At 46.3% G+C, this 21,090-nt stretch overlaps 1 protein-coding gene across 2 annotated transcripts in view; it reads right to left on the reverse strand.

Moving 5' to 3' along the window:
* The window catches only part of LOC144781884 (uncharacterized), a 698,016-nt gene that overhangs the window by 542,458 nt on the left and 134,468 nt on the right, over positions 1-21,090 (reverse strand). For both annotated transcript variants that reach the window (XM_078660934.1, XM_078660935.1), the window contains exon 3: positions 1,143-2,456. In XM_078660934.1, the coding sequence (XP_078517060.1) occupies positions 1,143-2,456 (1,314 nt within the window). The remainder of the gene's footprint in view (positions 1-1,142; positions 2,457-21,090) is intronic.

The raw sequence follows: 21,090 nt of genomic DNA on the forward strand, positions 1-21,090 counted from the left end.
CCTTACAGGCAATAGGGTCATGATTTGAATGGTGCAGCAGGTGCAATGGCACCGGGGCTAAAGGTTGTCAGAACTTCCCTAAATACATAATATTGCTATAGTTGACTACTAAACAGGCAGTCACAATTGCAGTTACCTTGCAGTTAAAATGGACTTGATTTGAATAGTGCAGAAGGTGAAGTGGCACTGGGGCCAAAAGCTTTAGGGACCCCACTAAACCGAATTATTGCTAAATTTTACTACTTAACAAGACAATCACAAGTGCATTTATCTAGCAGGCAATAGGGTCATGATTTGGATGGTGCATGCGTTTTAGTAGCACTGGTGCCAAAAGTTGTCATAACTCCTCTAAACACCAAATATTGCTATATTTTACTTCTAAACAGGCAGTCACAAATGCAGTTGTCTTGCAAAAACTAGGGGCATGATTTGAATGATACAGCAGGTGCAGTGGCACTGGGCCCAAAAGTTGTCAGAACTCCCCATAGCACATAATATTGCCATTGCATCAATACATTCTATTATTTCCCTTTTTCATAACAATTTACAAAATGTGCTCTTACCTGCACTTTACTACGAGTAACAGTACAGTATATTGCCTTTTAGCACATAAATACGTCATATCACTTTAACAGGCTTTTTTAACTTATATTGTACAACTACTCAGAAAGCTACAACTTACAACAGAAAACGGCTTAATATTATTCACATAGGCAAAACCTAATTTGTTTACCAATGCTTGTTAGTATTGGTATTTTACACAGAGGATCATTCGGCAAAAGACAACTAATGCTGTCTGTAGGTGAGACCTAAAAAGGATTTTGCATTGGAAAACAAATAAAAAAAATCTCTTGATTAAAGTCCTTAAGAAATATAACAGAGTAAAGGAAGCTGCAATTTTGAAATAACAGACTGGGGTAGACAACTTAATACGAAACATGTTTTTTGGGGTTAAAGGACATAATTTTCGATTGTTATCTCAGTACTCTGCTTGACCTCTGGAAACTGCCAAGTGTTTGAACATCTCAGACTGTTCTATGGAATTTCTAATGAAATTGCTGGCACAAAAAAAGATTGTGTTTTTATGGGAGTGAAAGCATTTCAGAACAAACATGTCAGAGACATTTACATCTGTGGCCTACCTTCTCCTTGGCTATTAGGCCAGTGGCTATCTCCATCTGGATATTTCCTCCTTCTCTGGATCCTGGGAATGCCTCACGTTGTACACTCCCATATATTCTCCACCGATCCAGGCACTTCCTGAAGAACATGGATATCACTTCGTCATTGTCACTGTTGAAGACAATGCTTTTCAGGGACATAAAAGGATGTAAACAGCAATACCGATGAAGGCCATCAACCACAACGTTGATATAATCTAGTCTAGAAAGCAGGTCACTCTCAATTTTCTGACCACAGATAGCCACAGAGGACAACTTTTCCCTCTCTGCATACTCCAAAGCAAATCCTAGGGCCTCTCTCAGTACCAGTTCTAGACCACCTCTGTCCCTCTCTGATGTGTTAGATCTCTTATTCAGAGTTACTAAGCTGATAACCCTCTGGAATCTCCCTACTGAAGAGGTTTGGGTTTGCAATAATACTTGCACTGCATATCTCTCAGATTCACCCAACATCGAAATCTCATTTTTAGCACTGTTGACTTTACTCCCCTTTGTGGTTTCTGTGTATCTGCTCCCCTCCTTCACTAAACAAATCAGGGCATCCACATTTGGAAGAAGCTTCCTGCTGTCATCCTTGCAAAGAGAGAGGGTGGTGTCCCCAGTCAGGTGGAATGGTAAATCATTTCTCTGCTTGGTTCTTGGAGACATTGCTGATACTGCCTCAGTGTAAAGGATGTCATTTACAAGGCCCTTTGCTTGCTCTATGTTAACTTTGGGCCCGCGAAACAATATGGCTGGTGCTTTCAGATCAAACCATAGCTTCAGTTCCACATGAAAAGGAGAATTGGGGAAGGTGCACTGCAAATCCTTAAACCGCAACAGCTCTTGGGAGCCTACAATGAGCGACTCATCACTCAGAACCTTGCCTTTCAAGAAATCCAGAATCTCAGACTCTGCCTGGGTAAAACAATCCTTGAATCCTACCAGGTCTATCTCAAAGGACTCCATATCTCCATTCTGAACAACACTGGCCTGTATTCTCTGTCCTGATTCTTTAAATCTGCGGTTGAGCCAGTTCTTCAGGAGCTGCCACTCATAATGCCCAAAACACTCCACTCCAATGGGGATTTTCCTCTCGCACAACATATCCTGGAGGAACTTTTCAGCTTGTGCAACATCCTCCTCTGAAAGTGAGGAAATATGAAGGTACTCTCCAATTTCCAGTTCTGTGGGAACTCCCAAAAGACTGAACAATTCCAAGATGAGCTCCTTTAGACTGATAGACTGCAAAAACTTCATTTTCACTGCAGAAAACTTAATCGCTCTTCGACATTTCTGTTGAAAAATAAATGAATATAGTAAGATGTTTGATAGTTTTAGAAATACAATTTTGAAGAAAAGAGTTTAAAACATTTGCATTTCTATACCTACATATTGGGACATACAAAAGGTCTGAATTTCTTAGATTTGTGTCCATTGGTTAAAACAAGGAGTGACTGTTTAAATAACAAAGAGATGGGTCAGAGTTTGATGGCCAAAACAAGAGAGAGACTCCTCAGTTAATGCCATGCTGTAATTATAGCAGAAGAGCTCTGTCAGGTGTTTTCAATATGTAAAGAGACATTTTCAACTCTTCTCTTTTGTGAGAGGGGCACCCACAAATCAAAAATAACCACTGGCAACACAAGTAGATCTGGCCCCTTTTTAGGTCTCGGCTAGCGTAGGCTGCGCTTGCGCAGTCTCGCTGGCGAGATTTTATGTTTCTAGTAGCGAGGCTTGAACCCGCCCCTCTTCTCCACTGGCTGGCTTCCTAAACGGCGGCCAGCCATTGGAGAAGAGGTTTGTCTTTCCATTTAAGCCCCGTCCTTTTTGGATTGAGGGGTGTGTTTTTTCGTTTCTTTCTCTCCTCTTCCCATTGGCTGGAATGTAAACAACAACAAGTAAAAACACGGCAGTTGTTTACATTCTAGCCAATGGGAAGAGGAGAGAAAGAAAAACACGCCCCCCCCAGTCTGAAAATGACAGGGCGTTTCTCAGATCCATTTCCTTGACCTCAGAGAAACATGGTGGTGTTCACGGAGTGGTCAGAGGTTCACGTGTATTCCCTACCTAACAAGCGCTCTTTCTACTCTAGGCTCGTGTTGGTGAGCAAAGCGTTGTTCTCTGAGCTGAGGAGGGCGTGCAGACCCTGCCCCACCGGCATTTTCTTTCAACGCAGAGTCGCATCAGAGCTGACGTGTTGGTTACGTGGGCTGCTTTCGCAGCCATCCGCTCCCCCGTAATCAGTGACGGGACCAACTACATAGTAGCGACTACCGCCTAGCCTGGGTGAGTCAGAGAAGGAGGGAGGTGGGGCAGATGAATCTCTGGCTCACAAAGACGGTTAGTTGCTGTTGCGCTTATGGTGGGAAGATAGCCCACCACCGGTCTTCGGCATGCTGGTGCGGCTATCCCTCATGTCACCCGCAAGAATGGGGAGGCGAGATGCTGATCAAGAGTTAAACACTGTTGCCCGTTAGTGGGGGAGAGCGGAGCCCCCTGATTACTGCAGGGCTCCAGGTGTTCCTTGGCTCAATGCCATGATGGGATGACTATCGCCGCCCTGTCCTTTGCGCGACCGGCCCTTACGTTCCACCTGCCCGTTCGCAGTACCACTGTTGGATGCTTCGCTGGGGGTTGCAGAGAAGAAGGGCAGATCAGGTTGCACCCCCCCTCCCTCCAAAGTGACGTGCTGCATCACTGCAGGCCTCTCCGGATCAATGCTGAGGGACTCCCCTGACTTTCATCCTGTGTGCTCGCTCCCACGTGGGCCCGTCTTATCATGGGGTTTTTCGGTGTAGGTGTAGCCTCCCCCCCCGTAATGTATGGCAGCCCGGGATGAAACATTTTCCCGGGCGCACACACAGCCGCATCCAAGCACTTCACAGGTCTTTCAAAGACCTTTTGATTGTTAATGAGGCCCCTGCAGCTCCACTCTGCCCACTGCTTAGAGATTCAGCCCCCCCGAAATGTTTTCTTAGCCTCCCCCCAAATGTGGCTCTAGTTGCGCCTCTGCGTCTGCCCTACTGTTCTCCTCGTGACCGGCCCTCATGGTCTGTGGCTACTGGTGGGAGTTTCGCTGGGAGTCCTAAAGAAGGGCGAAGCAGGTTACCCCCCAGGGTAGGCGCTGGGTCGCTCCTGGCCTCTGCGACTTCACGCTGGGGCGGTGAGGAGCTCACCCGATTTTTATCCTGTCAGCTCGGCCCCCACATGGGCATGTCATTTCACAGAGCTCCTCGACAGCGGTGGTTCAAAGGGGCTGGTAAGCACACAAGCTAGGTGGCGGAGATGGCCAGGCCCAGTCAGAGGGCATCCAGACATTGCACCCAGATGAAACCATTGTCACCTTAGGCATATGTAGTGGGGTAGGAGTGACCAGACCGGCAGGCCGCACCTTGGTGGCAGTGAATACAGAGGCACTGTCAGCCACACTTTAGGCCGTACCACCTCTCTCTGAAGGCTCCCCGTATGCGGCACAGACAGCACAGAAGTTGGGACGTGCCGCTCGGGCGTGGCTTCCACGAAGGAAGGGATCCCCTATAGGCAGCCCTGATCAAGGCTGTGTCATGGAGTTTTGGCTGGCCACCACTGCAACACTTGATAGCCCTACTCTTCCCCAGAGGGCCCTCCGGCATGTGGAGCTCAGAATCAAGCGGCCATCTTCATTCGTGGCCAGACCACGCCCCTGATTGCTGTTGTCTTGATATACGATATCTAAGCCAAAACCCATGATATAGTTCCATCTGTGGATGCCCTTCAGTTGTGTGCAAGAGGTACAGGGCACAGGGCATAAACTTTATCAAGAATAGAGAAACTCGCGACTACAATGCCACACCTCGGTATCAGCTGGGTGCAGACTTTGACCTGCCAAAGTGTGCTCGTACAGATGGTCTTTGTCCTTGCCCTGCAAGAAACTCCTTGACCTTACCACCTCTGGGCACCTCCTTAGAACTTGAGCTACTGGCAGTCTCTCCACTCTCAGGTCCCTCTGAGCCAGGAGGTAGTGAGCTGGTAATTCTTCTGTTTGTTTGAGTACACAGTCACTATTTGCAGTTGTACTTTATGGACCACTGTCATACAGACTTTAATTACATGACTCTACAGTGCCATTTATCCTTTAGTTACACAACTCTAAATGTTAAGGCCTTCATTCTGAATCATGGCAGTACCTCTGCCCCTTCATGATTACGAGTTTTACATGGTGCACGAGTGCCCCGATAAAATCCAATACTCTTCCACACACTTCCCTCCTGCTAACAGCATTAAGAAAATGTGCGAAGAAAAAGGTGTGTGTCAGGAACTGCATTTGGTAAAGTACCACCTGATTCCAGCTCCCACATGTATGTTTTCCTCAGTTCTGAGCCTGGCTGGCCTCCTAAACGGCGGCCAGCCATTAGAGAAGAGGTCTCTGTGACGTTCTCTTTTCGCTGTAAGCCCCGTAATTTTCGGACTGAGGGGCATGTTTTTTTTGTTTCTTTCTCTCCTCTCCTCCAGCCAATGGAGAAGAGGGGAGAAAGAAAAACACACCCCTCAATCCAAAAAGGACATGGCGAGCGCTTGTAGTCCCTACCTATCAAGCGCTCTTTCTACTCTGGGCTCGTGCTGGTGAGCAAAGCGTCGTTCTCTGAGCTGAGGAGTGCACGCAAACCCCGCCCCCCCCGGCATTTTCTCTCAACGCAGAGTTGCATCAGAGCTGACGTGTTGGTTACGTGGGCTGCTTTCGCAGCCATCTGCTCCGCTCGTAATCAGTGACGGGACCAACTACGTAGTAACGACTACAGCCTAGTCTGGGTGAGTCGGAGAAGGAGGGAGGCGGGGCTGATGAATCTCTGGGTCACAAAGACGGTTAGCGTGAGCACATGAAGCAGGCAGCTTGCACCTACCGCTCTCTCTCTCAGGCGTGTGTCACTGTCGTTAAGTGCTAGGCCTGTGCCCCGCATATCCCACTTTGTTAGCTTCCATCGTATCCTTTATTCATTGGTATTTAGTGAGCCAAAAGGTTTAAAACTTTTTCGTTATAAATGAAGGCTCTGCTTCATAATACATCGGCATAGGAGACACTACAACTTCCCGGCTGTTGTTTTCTTGGCCAGTGTGTAGATGTTATTACTCGTCAACCTGAAATAACCCATAGCCTCTGGGCTCATGCTGGTAAGCAAAGCGTCATTCTCTGAGCTGAGGAAGGGGCGCAGAACCCGCCCCGCCGGCCTTTTCTCTCAGCGCAGAGTCGCATCAGAGCTGAAGTGTTGGTTACGTGGGCTGGGTTAGCCTCCATCTAGCTGCAGCATATAGTCCTTGTGGGGTTGGGAGAAGGGAGCTCGAAGGCGGATACTACGAGGAATGCGGCGGACTGTAAAGGATGACACACTTGAGATAAGGTTGAACAGTTTTACATGGTACCAACAACCCCGCCTGCTGCAGACTCTCAAAACCGAGGAAGACACATTGGCGTTTCTAATAGTTGTGGGACTGGCGTTACACATGGCAGATATTTGAAAAGAGATGATTGGTATTTTTAAGAAAGCTAAAATAAAGCTGTTTTTGGCCTGGAAAGTAAAGGGTCTCCTGTTTATATTGTAAGTGTTCGCATTTATGACACGGGCAGCAAACATTCATGGGACTGAGTAACGTAAAGGGCAGCATGCTATCATGTGACTAAGGAACATTCCACAGGGATACCTAGATTGTGTGTGTGTGTGGCTCTGTGTGTGTGGGTCTGTGTGTGTGTGGCTCTGTGTGTGTGTGGCTCTGTGTGTGTGTGGCTCTGTGTGTGTGTGGCTCTGTGTGTGTGTGTGTGTGGCTCTGTGTGTGTGTGGCTCTGTGTGTGTGTGTGGCTCTGTGTGTGTGTGTGGCTCTGTGTGGCTCTGTGTGTGTGTGTGGCTCTGTGTGTGTGTGTGGCTCTGTGTGTGTGTGGCTCTGTGTGCGGCTGTGTGTGTGTGTGTGGCTCTGTGTGTTTGGGTGGCTCTGAGTGTTTGTGTGGCTCTGTGTGTGTGGCTCTGTGTGTGTATGTGGCTCTGTGTGTGTGGGTGCAAATGCAATAGGTCTCGTATTTGTGAGAGATTAAGCTATTGGGATTGTAAATGACAATGCCATTTATTTATCCGTTTTCAAAACCAACACATAAATAAAAAGTTTGTCATTTATAATGCCAATAGCTCTAACTTTTCCGAAGGCGAGACCATTGCATTGTAAATGCTTGTTTAGGGGAAGTGTTAGATACCAGTTGGGTGACTGTGTGTTGTGGTCCCAGTTGTCCTAGGAAGAAAATCCAATATGAAACACAATTCTTATCCTTAAATAGGAGTGAAATTAAACAGAATGAAAAAACTAAGTTTGTTACTGGTGAAATTAAAAAGATACGCAGAGCAAAATACAGCACATTGGTTGATTTGAGAAAGGCAAGTATTTCCTTGGAGTCTGTCAGAAATGTGTGCATACGCATTTTTATTTTGTTAACAAAAAAAGTATAAATCTAACAACTTGTCATCAAGTCATCAAAGTAAATAAATGAATAAGTGAGAGCAATCGTGAATAGCACTGTGTTTTTATAAGAGGATAAGGAATCCAAACATCAAACAGTTCCTAAACAAAACCACATTTTCACCCTCAATTAAAATGCTGTTACATAAGCAATGCAAACACACCACATAACACACATTGATTGAATTACAAGTTACACATACTGTTGCATCTGAACTATAACAAAATGACTACTTGATATGCGATCACCACAACCTAGTGTGAACACAAATGGAACAATGCAAGCATCAACAAAATAACAAAAGAATTCTGTAGGTATTCTCATGATGATGAATTAAAATGGGGCCACCTTACCAATTTAAGATGTACGCAGTTTCAGAGATTTATACGATTTTTAGGTTTTCATCGAGGCTTCATCACAATCTTGTTAAAGAACTTACTAATATCTACACGTCTAAGTGGGTCAAAGTTGGATTACATGGCGCTGGAGTTTGGAATTATATTAACGCCTCTCAATTACTGAGGACTGATAACAGCGTTTTACATAAACTGCTGTCAGTGTCCAAGTGTACAGTCAACATAATCTGGCATTCTCTAGAAACAGGGCTATCAAAACTAATGCTTACAATGTGGCCCAAATTCCATGGTTCGCATATCTGAAACGTACTTACACTCTGTTGGTTGTCCCTGAATATTACAGTTTCCCCAGAATCCCTGGAACTATTCTCCAAGGATGCTAAGGAAAAGCTATATTTCAGTGATAAAGATAGGCTGCATGAATTAAAGGCAAAATGTATGCAGGCAGTTGTTATCCATTCTATCCTCTGTATTACTATGGAAACAGAAGCTTATTTAACCCTCATACAAAATTCTCAGTACAGATTCTATCTTAAATCTTTTTAGATTAAGCACTTTACACTTTTTAACTGCCTTCCCGAATCAGAGCACTTAGTTTGTTCAGCTTCCGATTTGTCTTTGTAATTTTCCAGAGCAACAAAGCTCCACACTACATAGTACTCCTCGTAGGCTTTTTCTTGGGTAAACATCCTTTACCACGCAACTTTTACCACGCAGTGCTTTTACAGCGCAGGTTTTACAACGAAAACCATTACAACGCATTGCACTGGGGGGCGCTCTAGGATAGGGAATAGTTTTAATTTACTATCCAACACCTTCCCTAATATCCACGGGGACTGGAGTTCGAATAGTAAATTAAACTATTCACTATCCAGCACCCCTAAGCACTATGCGTTGTAACAGCATGCGTTGTAAAAACTGCGATGTAAAGGCATGCGTGGTAAAAGCATGCGTTGTAATGTCATACATCCTTTTCTTGACCCTTGTTTACGTGCTGTTCATGTCAGACAACATCATATTGCTTCACTGTTCCTACAACTAGGCTCCCCAGAGATTCGTTATGCTGTTCTATTACATGAAAGCATTTCTGAGTATTATGAAACAATATGTCATTTTTGTCACTCACACTGCAAGTTTGTATATTTTGTTTTGATTGCATGTACAGAAAGGTTTACCGGCCCTTCAGTACTTTCAAAGGAATCTTAACAATAGATTACACCTTCTTGTCTGAATGTCCTGCGAATCGTCTATTTAACTTTGAGATTCCTAACAGGGGTGAAATCGATCATAACCCCTGGACTCTAATCTTGGATTTAGGCGTACCAATAGCGGCCACATATTGTGCAGTGACCTCCTCTACATGTGCATAAGCAACAAAGATAGTCAGGAGGATCAAAGGGAGGTCCACAGACACCTCTATGGCGACTAAGTGACTACACAAGATGACCATCAACCCCAACTCTACACAGGGAGACATGCCAAACAAGTGGGACACGCTGTTCACAGAACTGGTGGATTGTTTATTAGCAACTGGAGGCCGCAAACAACTTCCAAAGCCAACATGGAAGGTGCAGCTCAACAAGCTGCACAATATGAGCATTGTTATTACACGGAGAAAGCTAAGAAGCTGCCTGCATAAAAACAATCTCAAACCCACCATTAAAACTGCAATGGATGTCACTGAATCGTGCAAGCTACACAAAAAAGCTGTATGCGAAGTGAAGAAACCTTCAGAAAAAAAGGAGTGGCTAAAGATACATCAAATGGTCAAAGAAAGAAGGCTAGCTCGCTTCTAGAACTTTGTTAACAACCTAAAAGCCTCAAACTTTTCTAGGGAAAATGGAGTCTCGGAACGGCCAGATGTATCAAAGGGTTTTACCCATTCTGTGTCTATGGGAAAACGTGTTCATGCATATGGCTCTAAATCTCTATTTACTCCGACACTTGAGTCTGTGTAAGAACCAGGACACAAGCAGTTACCTCCAAAATTACCACCCAAAAGGGTTTGAAGCAAGTCTGCCTCCTCTCTCCCCTCCTTCTCAACCTATACACAGCAGATCTGTGCAAAGCTCTGGTGAATTTCAGTCTGCCTCCCCCCCCCTCGACTAGACCACATGTCTCTTCAGATTCTTTGATATGATAATAACATTGTAAAAATGGATCACACCAAAGTGGGCCTACAGCGAACATTGAACAATCTCTAAGAATTTTCTTACGATCAGTCAGGATAAGACCAAAATCTTAATCTCCAGGCGCTATAAGAACAAGAAATTCCCTTCATGCAGCTTGGGATCCAAGACTATTAAAATGACTCTGAAATACAACTAACTATCTGGGGGTTTGGTTCACCGAGACGTACATTCCCTTGGCCCACAAAGGCTTGTTAAAAAATAAGTCCACTGCCATCACTTATGGTCTAACCAGCCTCAAGAAGAAACAAAATAGCCCCTCTGCTGCATCCTTTATCAAAGTCATAAAGGCATCCCTCTTTCCAGCACTACAATATGGGCACCAGTCTTTTCCCGGTGCCTGCACTGCCAGCCTAGAGAATGCACACTGCTCAGGTTATAAGTAAATATTTCATTTGCCCAGCCATCTCCGCAGATCCAAAATTCGGCTGGAATTTGGCCTGCCTAATCAAATGCTAACTTGCAAGCCTGGCACTTAGAAATATCATATATGTATATTGAAAGCACCAGGGGACTCACTCAAGGCCTGTCTCAGAGCCATATTCGAGCCCATGGCATAGGCAACTATAGAAGGCAAGCACATATTCCCAAATCAAAGCCCCAGCGCTAATTCTTGATTCCATCTCCTTTTTGATTTGGAAATAGGCAATCAATAGACAGCTGTGTTTAGCTTAATTCCAGCAAGATTATGCTCTCTAAATTAATCGTATCTGGTTGAGAGACCTCAGCCTTACCTTTCCAAATCTATCAACAGCTGAGTGCACAGAGATATCATGTATACGTGTCTACGCAGCTTACCAATAGCAGACTTCAACCCGGCATGAGTCAACCCATGTAAGGAAGGAGCATGCAGACTATGTAACTTTACGCTGGAATCATGGCTACACCATCTCTGTTGCAGCCCCTCTCTTGACGATGTAAGGAGGGCCCTAATAAAATCAATTTTTCTGAGGAAGGGTCCCGCACTTGCTTGGAGGCATCTTCGAAATGTGTCTGGCAACCTGATGTAAGATCCTTATCAAGGTGCGAGAAATTCATCAAAGACCTCAGAGCCCACCTTCACTGTCGATCCATTAACTCTCTTCCTGTAAAGCATTCTTAAAACGTAAAACTGATTATTGCACCAAGAAACCCAGAAACATCTATTCGTATGGCATGGCTTACATCTTAGCCCAGTACCTTGCACTATTTCACTTCCACTAATTACTCTGCCTGGGGTTTTATCCTGTTGGTTTCAGACACCAGTATCTTAAGTGATTTTACTATAATTAACTTCACTCCCTGGGTGTCTGGGATGCATTCCGAGATTTTTAGAAATAATATCACTGGTATCTGTAATGTATTGACTAGTTAAACTGGACCAGGGGAAGATGGCGGACTGAAGACGCCGAGGAGCAGCAGCAGCTAGTCGGAGCTCCCTACTAAACCCTTATCCAGCATGAATTGTTGAAACTAGGCAACGTTCCGGCGAAGTTGACCGGGGATTATTGCTTTTTTTCGGCAGCCTACCCTAGCTGCTTGTTCGGGGGGACTTAACGACTTTTTTTGGACTTCCTGGATTTTACCGGACTTACTTGAGTTGAGGAGCGGAGCGTGTGTCTTGCTGTGTGTTGCTGAAAACCGCCTCGGATAACGGATGCAGAGGCTGCTGCGGACCTACTTGCTGATCGCCCGGCATTCCATCCCTCAGCTGATTGGTGGTTCGGCGCTTAGCTAGTTTGGCCTCCGGCTGCAATCAAACCCACAGCTGTGCTCAGAAGTGGAGGGTATAACGGTGGCTACTGGACGGCTGATGGCACCCAAGAATGCCCGAGGTCTACGCGGGCCAACAAAAACACCACGTTGGAGGCAGCGGCAGCTACTGGCGTGGAGGTGGTCCCAGCTTGTGGCAGTACAGCAACATCAAATGTTGTGGCTGTGACATTAAAACCGGCGGCTACAAAGGAGGTGGCCCTATCCTCCGGAGGGGTGACATCACTGGCCATAGTGGGTTAGCAAGTTCTTCGACCTCCAGTATTGTGGTACCCGTCTCTAATACCATTATTGCCACTACTGCTACCCCTATTAGTAGCAAGACTGCAAAAAACAATATAGGGGAGAAAGAAGAAATACTAAAAAATACTGCCTCTACTGAAACTATCTTCCCTGGGGCCTCCGGCGCTTATGAAGCTCATATAGAAGATCATACAAAAGCTTTTTTTTCCGGGGTGGCACCCCAAGGGGGGGGGCAATTTGATATTAGACCCCTCTGACTCCTCTGTGGGGGATGTTACTCTCACAACTGGGGCTGGAACACTTGATGACCTACCGAGTCTAAGTCTGGGTGTAGATGATGCCTCTATTGTTTGTTTACAACCGGAGGGGGAAGGAGCAGGTGGGGAGGAAATTTCAAATGACGAATATGAGGATCTTACAGAGACTAGTTCTCCGTTGGACACCCCTAAATATTTGACAAATAGGAGAGACAAGGCTAAATCTAAGTTAAAAAATAAAAGTAAGAAAGGGAAAGGACTTGGTTTGACTGGGGCTCCCCGATTAATCTCCGCCCCTCTTACTAGGAAGCCACTACTGGTGGAGAAAAGCCCTCTAAGAAAATGGATTCAAGCTAAGGGGCTGGTAAAGAGCATGACGCTGAGACTGTCTGGCACTAGTCCGTCTGAACAGGAAGGTATTCAGGCTTCTGCTTCATTATTGGAAGACTCCTCACCTATCACTGGTACATCTCACCTCCCCGTTACAGACTCTGTTTCTACGGTGGTATCCCCGGAAACAGCTTTTGGAGCAACATGTCCTGTATTGATCACACCTACCGGGGAAGCCTCTTCAAACATTACAACACTCAATGTCACTGAACCCCTCTCTAATGTAATTTCTTTAACCCCATCTGTGTTACCATCCTCCCCGATGTCCCCTATTATTGCAATACTACTGGACTAACATCAACAGGAGAACAGGGAACTGTTAACTCATCTCTTGACATTATTCTGCAAATGCTAACTAGCCATCAGAAGGAAGCCCAAGAACATTATTTGCAGTTACGTGATGATAATACCAAGCTACAGAATTGCTTGCAGGAGATTACACTTCAGATAGGGGGATGTCACAGGAAATGGAAGGTTTACAGCTTCGGGTGGTTAAAATAGAAGAGGGATCAGCTCGAACAGAATCTGTTATCAGTCAATATGATTCCCAGCTTTTATCTTTACAATTAAAAGTTGAAGATTTGGAAAACCGTCAAAGGCGATCCAATCTGAGACTTTTTGGTATACCGGAGGGAATCGAGGGGGCGGACCCTAGGGCATTTGTTGTGAGTCTATTTCAGAAGGCCTTCACAGACCTATCTGATTGGGATTGGGATTCCCAACTTCAGAGGGTCCACAGGCTACCTCTTGTTCAGAGGAACAAGCAAAGTAAATTTCCCCGGCCATTCCTTATTCATTTTGGGAATTTTTTTTGAGACAGGCAGAATCAATAAAAGCTATGTCAAATTCACCTGTCACAGTAGGAAACTTGTCCTTTTTTGTAAGATCGGATCTTAGCAAAGCCACTATGGATAGACGGTGGCAATTGCGTAAACTTATTGATCTGTTTAAATCCCTAGGCGAACAAGCGTTCCTACAGGAGCCTGCTCGCCTAAAAATTATTAAGGGCGGACACACCTATTTTTTTACTGATGTAAAGGAAGCCGAGAATGCATTAGCTACATTTTCCTAATTTATATAGTCAGAAAAACTAGGTCTTTAAACTTATAAGCTTTTTTCTTTTATGTACAAATTGCTTTTTCTGACTTTTTTTCTGTTGGGTAGGGGGTAGGTTGAGCCGTCTGCTGCTTCTCAAGATAGCTGCCAATTCAGCGGCAACATTTTTTGGGGGCACTGCTTCTGGAGGTACGGACCAGCCTGAAGGGCATTGATGCGAAACTCGACAGCATGGCTGCCCAGCTGGAAGGCGTGAGAGCGCAGGTGGCCACTCATGAAACACGCATTGATGTTCTTGAGAATAGGCACACGGAATGCTGCGAATTCCAACAAGAGACCAAGACCCATATAAACAACTTGGAGAAAAAGATAGACGCTCTCAGTGCCAAAGCAGATGATCTTGAGGCGAGGTCCCGGAGATGCAACGCCTGCATCACGGGCATTCCAGAGACGACAGCGATGGGCAAAATGGAGACGTTTGTGGCTGAACTACTACATGAACTTTTTGATCCTAACCTGTCCCCGTCCTTACTGTAGAAAGGGCCCATAGGACACTGGGAAAAAAGCCGCCCCTGGGGGCCCCACCGAGACCGATACTGGCCAAGCTGTTAAACTATCAGGACAGGGACCACGTATTACGACTGGCCAGAGAAAAGGGGAAAATATCGCACAAGGGAAACGTCATATCCTTCTTCCCCGACTTCACGCCCCTGGTTCAGGCGGCGCGCAAAGAGTTTCTACCTGCTAAAAAGATCCTGCTCCAAGCACAGATCCCCTACTCTCTTATGTACCCAGCCAAGCTTCGGGTGGTGCACGATGGCACGACCCATCATTTCCTGGATGCGGGATCTGCTTTGAAATTTGCAAAACCAGGGCCGGACTGGGAACCAAAACCGGCCCTGGCAAAGTGCTCGGCCGGCCCCCCCTGGGGGGGCGAGCACTTTGCCAGGGCCGCTTTTAGGCCGATTTTGTTACTGGGCCGAAATGCTGTAAAAACGGCTCTGTAATAAAAACGGCCCCCATGGCCCAAAACCGGCCCCCACCCTTGCGGCCGACCGGGGGATTGCCCGGTGTCCGCAACGGCCAGTCCGGGCCTGTGCAAAACACATATGCAAGCCCAGGTTGGGGAGGAAGTCGGACACTGGGACTGAGTCTGCGAGCCAGTTAAGAGACAATGATTGAATGGCAGGCCTGCAACGTCGCGTGGTAATAGTCGGCCAAAGCCTGACTGGCTGTCTGTATAATTTGGTACTTACACACACTATTGTGTTCCTATTTTGATTTAAAACTTAGCCGTATGCGCCTTGGAGTGCAGATGCGTAATGTTTTCTTTTCCAGTTTTGTCATTTGCAGAAATAGCTCATCTACTGCAGCCACCCTGTGTAAACAGGGGTGTATGCTCGGGATGCCATGCCTCCGAGGGGTGTCTCCACGAAGCTGTTGTTCTACTGTTTTTGCGCCTATTCGGTGTTTAGACCTGGCGCATTAGGGGGGGTCCTGACACAACCTGTTTGGGGGGTTGGTGTGGGTGGAGGGTGGGGTTGGTTTTTTTTGGTGTACTGTTGGACACATTGCAATAGACATATACTGTTGATTTTCAGAATGCGCAAGGCTGGTCGGGTGGTGAGAGGATGTGAACTAGTTTGCCATTTCAAATGGAAGTAACCCAGCTCCTAACATGGAACATTAGAGGCCTAGGCGACCACAGGAAATCAAGACTTATGCACAGCTATCTCACTAGACACAGTATAGATATTTGTTTCCTACAGGAAACACATATCAATTCCTCCTGCTCCCCAAGACTTAAGCACTCCAGATGGGGCTTGGCGTACTCTGCCATTTACTCTAACTATGCCAGGGGGGTGGCCATCCTACTGCGCCGTGGCGTGGATTGGAGGACTACCTCAGTAATGTTAGATGACGCCGGGAGGTATGTAGTTTTGCATGGGGTCCTGCTGGGCAAGGAGGTGGTACTGGTTACCATATATGGCCCAAATGTGGATGACCCGGAATTTTTCAGGGAGGCCTGGGCGAAGATTGACATCACTGGCTGTTCCACTGTCATATGGGGAGGTGACTTCAATGTTGTACCGGACGGGTCGATGGATAGGCAAGGCGCTTCAAGACCCATGCACCCGAATGCACGTCAGGCCCTGACAGATATCATGTGTGAAGGTTCCTTGGTGGATGTGTGGAGAGCTAGGAACATGGATGCACGGGTAGGCACTTGTATATCTGCACACCATGCGGCCTGGTCCAGATTAGATTTTTGGTTAGTATCGGCGGATGTCGCCACTTGGACCACGCGAGTGGATATACTGGCCAGATCCCTGTCTGACCACTCCCCATGTCTGCTTGAATTGGCAATCCCAGGTAATCTGCACGGCGCCTTTTCCTGGCGCCTCCCACCGGATGCATTCCTTGATGCGGCTTTCACCGAAGAAATCAGGCAGGACATTGTTGAGTACTTTGATACTAACACTGGTACAGTAAAGACGGATGCCGTCCTCTGGGACGCATTCAAAGTTGTCATTCGGGGGCAGTGTATTGCACGCAGGGCTGGGGTCCTAAAGGCGATCAGAGGCACGCTGGCAAAGATTGAGGGGGAATTGCAGCTCCTAGAACGTGACTTTTGTAAGTCTCCTACATCCACACTAGCGGGCCAGATTAAAGATAAATTACTAGACTTTAATGAAGAAGCGCAGCGAGAACTCAAATTTCTGGGGAAACAAGCCGAAGCCCGCAGATATGGCGAAGGGGACAGACCAAGCCGCACGCTTGCCAGGTTGATTCGTCTCACCCCCACACCAACGAGGATACACACTGTAATTGATCACACGGGGAGGGTACTGACAGATCAGCGGGAGATACTGCTGACCTTCACCGATTACTACGCCACACTGTACAAATCCACCCATACTCCCTCAGAGGAGACGCTTGAGGCCTTTTTGGAATCCATAGCACTAGTTTGGTTCAATAATGCACACAGACAGTACATGGATCAACCAGTGACGGTGAAAGAGATTGCTGCCACCATTAAAGCGCTGCCCCAAAACAAGGCGCCTGGTCCGGATGGACTCACGGCTGCCTTCTATAAAACATACGCGGATGAACTGGCCCCCCGCTTGCATGCCGTGTTTGTGGAGGCGCAGGAGGTGGGGATACTGCCAGATTCGATGAGGGAGGCCTTGATTGTCACGCTACTTAAACCTGACAAAGATGATAAATACATGGACACTTACCGCCCTTTGTCCCTCATAAATGTGGATGTCAAGATCTACGCTAAAATAATAGCTGATCGCTTGCAACCTCTGCTACCTTATGTGGCTCTGCCAGATCAGTCGGGTTTTATACCAGGACGCTCCACCACACACAATTTGAGAACGGTCTTCTCTGCACTACACTATCTCCACCCTGACACCCAGGCCGCCGTGGTGTTCCTGGATGCGACAAAAGCCTTTGACTCTTTGGAGTGGTCATTTCTTTTCACCATTTTAACACAAATGGGATTCAGCCCCCTTTTCATAAACCTAATTCGCCTACTATATACCGCCCCTAGAGCCAGAATACGTCTGAATGGAATGATCTCTAAGCCTTTCCTGATTTCCAGGGGCACCAGACAGGGCTGTCCATTGTCCCCCCTCTTATTCGCCATCGCTATGGAGCCGCTGGCTGCTCGAATTCGCCAACACCATACGGCGAGGGGTATTGCCTTTAGTTCACGTAGCCTCCTCATCTCCTTGTACGCGGATGATGTAACCCTGTATGTAAACAAACCAACGGAAAACCTAAACCCATTGCTCCGTGAGTTCGTCAAATTTGGCGGCCTCTCCGGTGTCTCCATAAACTGGTCTAAATCAATCATATTCCCGCTCACCGAGAACACCACAGAGGTACACTCGGATTATCCCCTCCGATGGGAAGCGGATGAAGTGAAATATTTGGGGATTTGGGTAAGCAGGAACATGCAAGAGATCTGGAACCTGAATTTTGGCAGGGCGATCGCATGGCTTGAGGGCAAGGTGGCGATCTGGTCCAAACTTCCTCTCTCCTTGGCGGGCAGGATTGCATTAGCGAAAATTATTGTACTGCCTAAATTCCTCTATCTTTTTGCCAATGTGCCGATCCCCTTGACACAACACTTTTTCACACGCTTGCGCTCCAGCCTGCTTGCGCTTGCTTGGGCGGGGGGCCAGGCTAGAGTTTCATGGGCACTGCTGACACTTCCACTGCGTCAGGGTGGGCTGGGTGCACCGGACATGCATTTGTATGCACTCTGTGCGCAAGCCCAATACTTGCACTTTTGGATCTACCCCACACCTTACCAACCGCACGTGGGGGTAGAAACAAACATGGTCTCTCCACTCCCACTCAATGTGGCACTCTATCACAAAGCGCCGAGGCCTACACAGGACGTAAACACGGCAGATATGCTTCGCTGGGTCTGGAGCGAGTTGTTGAAGCGATCTTCTGTTCCCCTGTTGTATGCGCCCGCGATGCCCCTCAAGCGAAATCCCATGTTCCCATGCTTGGAGTCCAATAGTGGTGATATATCCCTCGCTGGTATCACCCTGCGCACGTTTTCTGACATATACCCCGACGGCAGGTTCCTGGAGATGCCCCCAGAGACGCCGGAGAGCCCCGTGACATTTACTGACAAATTCACGTACCACAAGCTCAGGGCTGTGTGCAGGGGGCTGGGAGGTTATTTTCCGGAGGAACCGCCACAATTAACTGCATTGCAGAACATACTCGCCAGAGCATCGCGCAAAAAGCTTGTGACCAGGCTCTATAACTCAATGCAGGAACAATCCCCCTTGGTGGTACCCAGATCGCAGCAATTGTGGGGAGATGACCTTGAGGTGCCGCTAACGGATGAACAATGGGCGTTCTGTTGTGGGCAGCTGTTGGCACTATCCCCAAACTATAAACTCAGGCTAGTGCACTTCAAATTCCTACACAGATACTACCGCACTCCAACCTCCCTTCACCGTATGGGCCTCAGGGAAGACAACAGATGCTGGAAATGTGGGCGGAGGGGGCTTCCTTTTTACATGTAGCTTGGCACTGTCCAGCGCTTTCGGAGTACTGGATCGAAATATTTGGAGCAATCAACCAAATACTTGGGAGGGATGATGCCCCGTCGCCACTGCTGGGCGTCCTTGGCTGGGTTGCGGATACAGCGCCTGCGAACCGCAAGCTCCACGCGCTCCTACTGCTATATGCAAAGAGGCGGGTGGCTGTCACATGGGGGCGAAAGTCCAAACCGAGATTGAGAGACTGGTTGTCTGATATAACATATGGGTATGCTCAGCTGGGTTCCTATTGGGAGTTGATGCCTGCTGCTGCGCGCCCGAGGGACATCTGGGAACCCTTCCTGCAGTGGTCACGCAGCGGACAGTCTCCGCCTGGGACAGCTTCTAGTAGCCCGGTTGTACACACATACCTGCTGGGTGCTGTACTGCCTTTTCTAATGTGTCTGCCTGTCCCACCCATGAACTGTGTGACGGAGATGACCGCCAAATGCTTTGGCGTTGACTGCCTGGCCTCCAGCATTGATTTGCAATCTGTATCTGGGCCTCCGCCCACATTGTCATCATTGTTGAGGGTACTGTATGCTTGCTATCCCGAACCTGCATTGGAATAATAATGTATTTATTTGTTTTTACTCACGCATTCTGATGGAAATGTTTTATTCATGGTTGCACTGACGTACACCAATGTTGTAGGAACTGTTAAACAAAATGAAAATGGCATCTCCTTTTACTTTTTATCGTCAGAAAGCATTGTAATATCTACCTGTGCTTGTTGGCACAATATGCTCGATTTCAAGATGTAACTGTAGCTTTCTCGCTCCGATTATACTCAATAAAAACATTAAAAAAAAAATAAAAAAAAAAAAGATGTTTAGCATGGAATGTTGCAGGTCTCGATAATAAAAGTAAAAGACGCCTACTCCGGGAAGAATTGGCATTGTACCACCCACATTTTGTTTTTCTGTCTGAAACATACATTGCTTATAAAGATAGAAAGGCTTTGGGGCAGCTTGAGTATGAGGTTATAATTTGCTCTAACTTTAATGCCTCTATAGGGGGGGTCGCCATTCTCAAAGATAAATGTTTTAAGACAGAAATTTGTAAAACTGTATACGACAAGAACGGTCGATGGGCTATCGTGCAATTATTAATTGAAAAATGTAAATTTGTTTTTTGTGTGGTCTACGGGTCAAACTCAGATGATGCTTTTATTTTTGATCAACTGAATTTGGAATTGCTGGAGTGGGAAGGAGAACTTGTCATCATGGGTGATTTTAATTGTATAATGAATTACCAACTTGATAACACCAGGCGAGATGCCTTTCAACGTATGCGTAGAACCCGGACGGCCATCTTAGAAATAGGACGGATTCATAATATTAAAGATGTTTGGCGCAGTACTCACCCTAACATACCTGGCTATACATATTATTTGGCTCCTCATAGACTCTGCTCCCGTATTGATATGGTCTGGTCATCGGACAATCTTGTGAACACTTGCACTACAGAACTTTGCCCACGTGTTACATCAGATCACAATCCTATATTATTTTCATTCAATATTGAACACAATTTTACAACAACTCGGTCATTTTCTTTCCCCAGACATCAGTTTAAAAATACTCTATTTATATCTCAACTCAAGCTACATATTTTAGACTTTATCGAACTCAATCTTAATTCTACGTCATGTATCATTGTTTGGGATGCTTGTAAAGCGAGTATTCGAGGTTTTACTCAGCAATTCCTTTTTCGACAGAATTCGGAGCGTCATAAAAAAGATCAAACATTGAGTAATGATATTCTGGCAGCTGAATTTATGTTGGCTGAGGCTCTTCGGTTACGGTCTTCTAATGTTTTGGAACGAGGACTACAGCTAGGGTGATTAAAAGCTGCTCTTAAAATAATCTTTTGGGAAAAAAGCAGTATAAAACTGCATAAATTTCAATCACCCAATATGAGAGTGGAGATAAAATTGGGAAACTACTAGCTTATAAAGTAGCGGATGAGAGAGCTAATGCTTTAGTTAAAAGCTTGAGTGGTCCAAATAACATTACGTATGATCAGCCACTGCAGATACTGGAACAATTTGCAATGTTCTATAAGAAATTATATACTCCAGAAAGGTATCCGACATTGATTAACATTCAGGATTATCTGGATCACACTA

The sequence above is a fragment of the Lissotriton helveticus genome, chromosome 9, assembly GCF_964261635.1.
Source record: "Lissotriton helveticus chromosome 9, aLisHel1.1, whole genome shotgun sequence".
Lineage (NCBI taxonomy): Eukaryota > Metazoa > Chordata > Amphibia > Caudata > Salamandridae > Lissotriton > Lissotriton helveticus.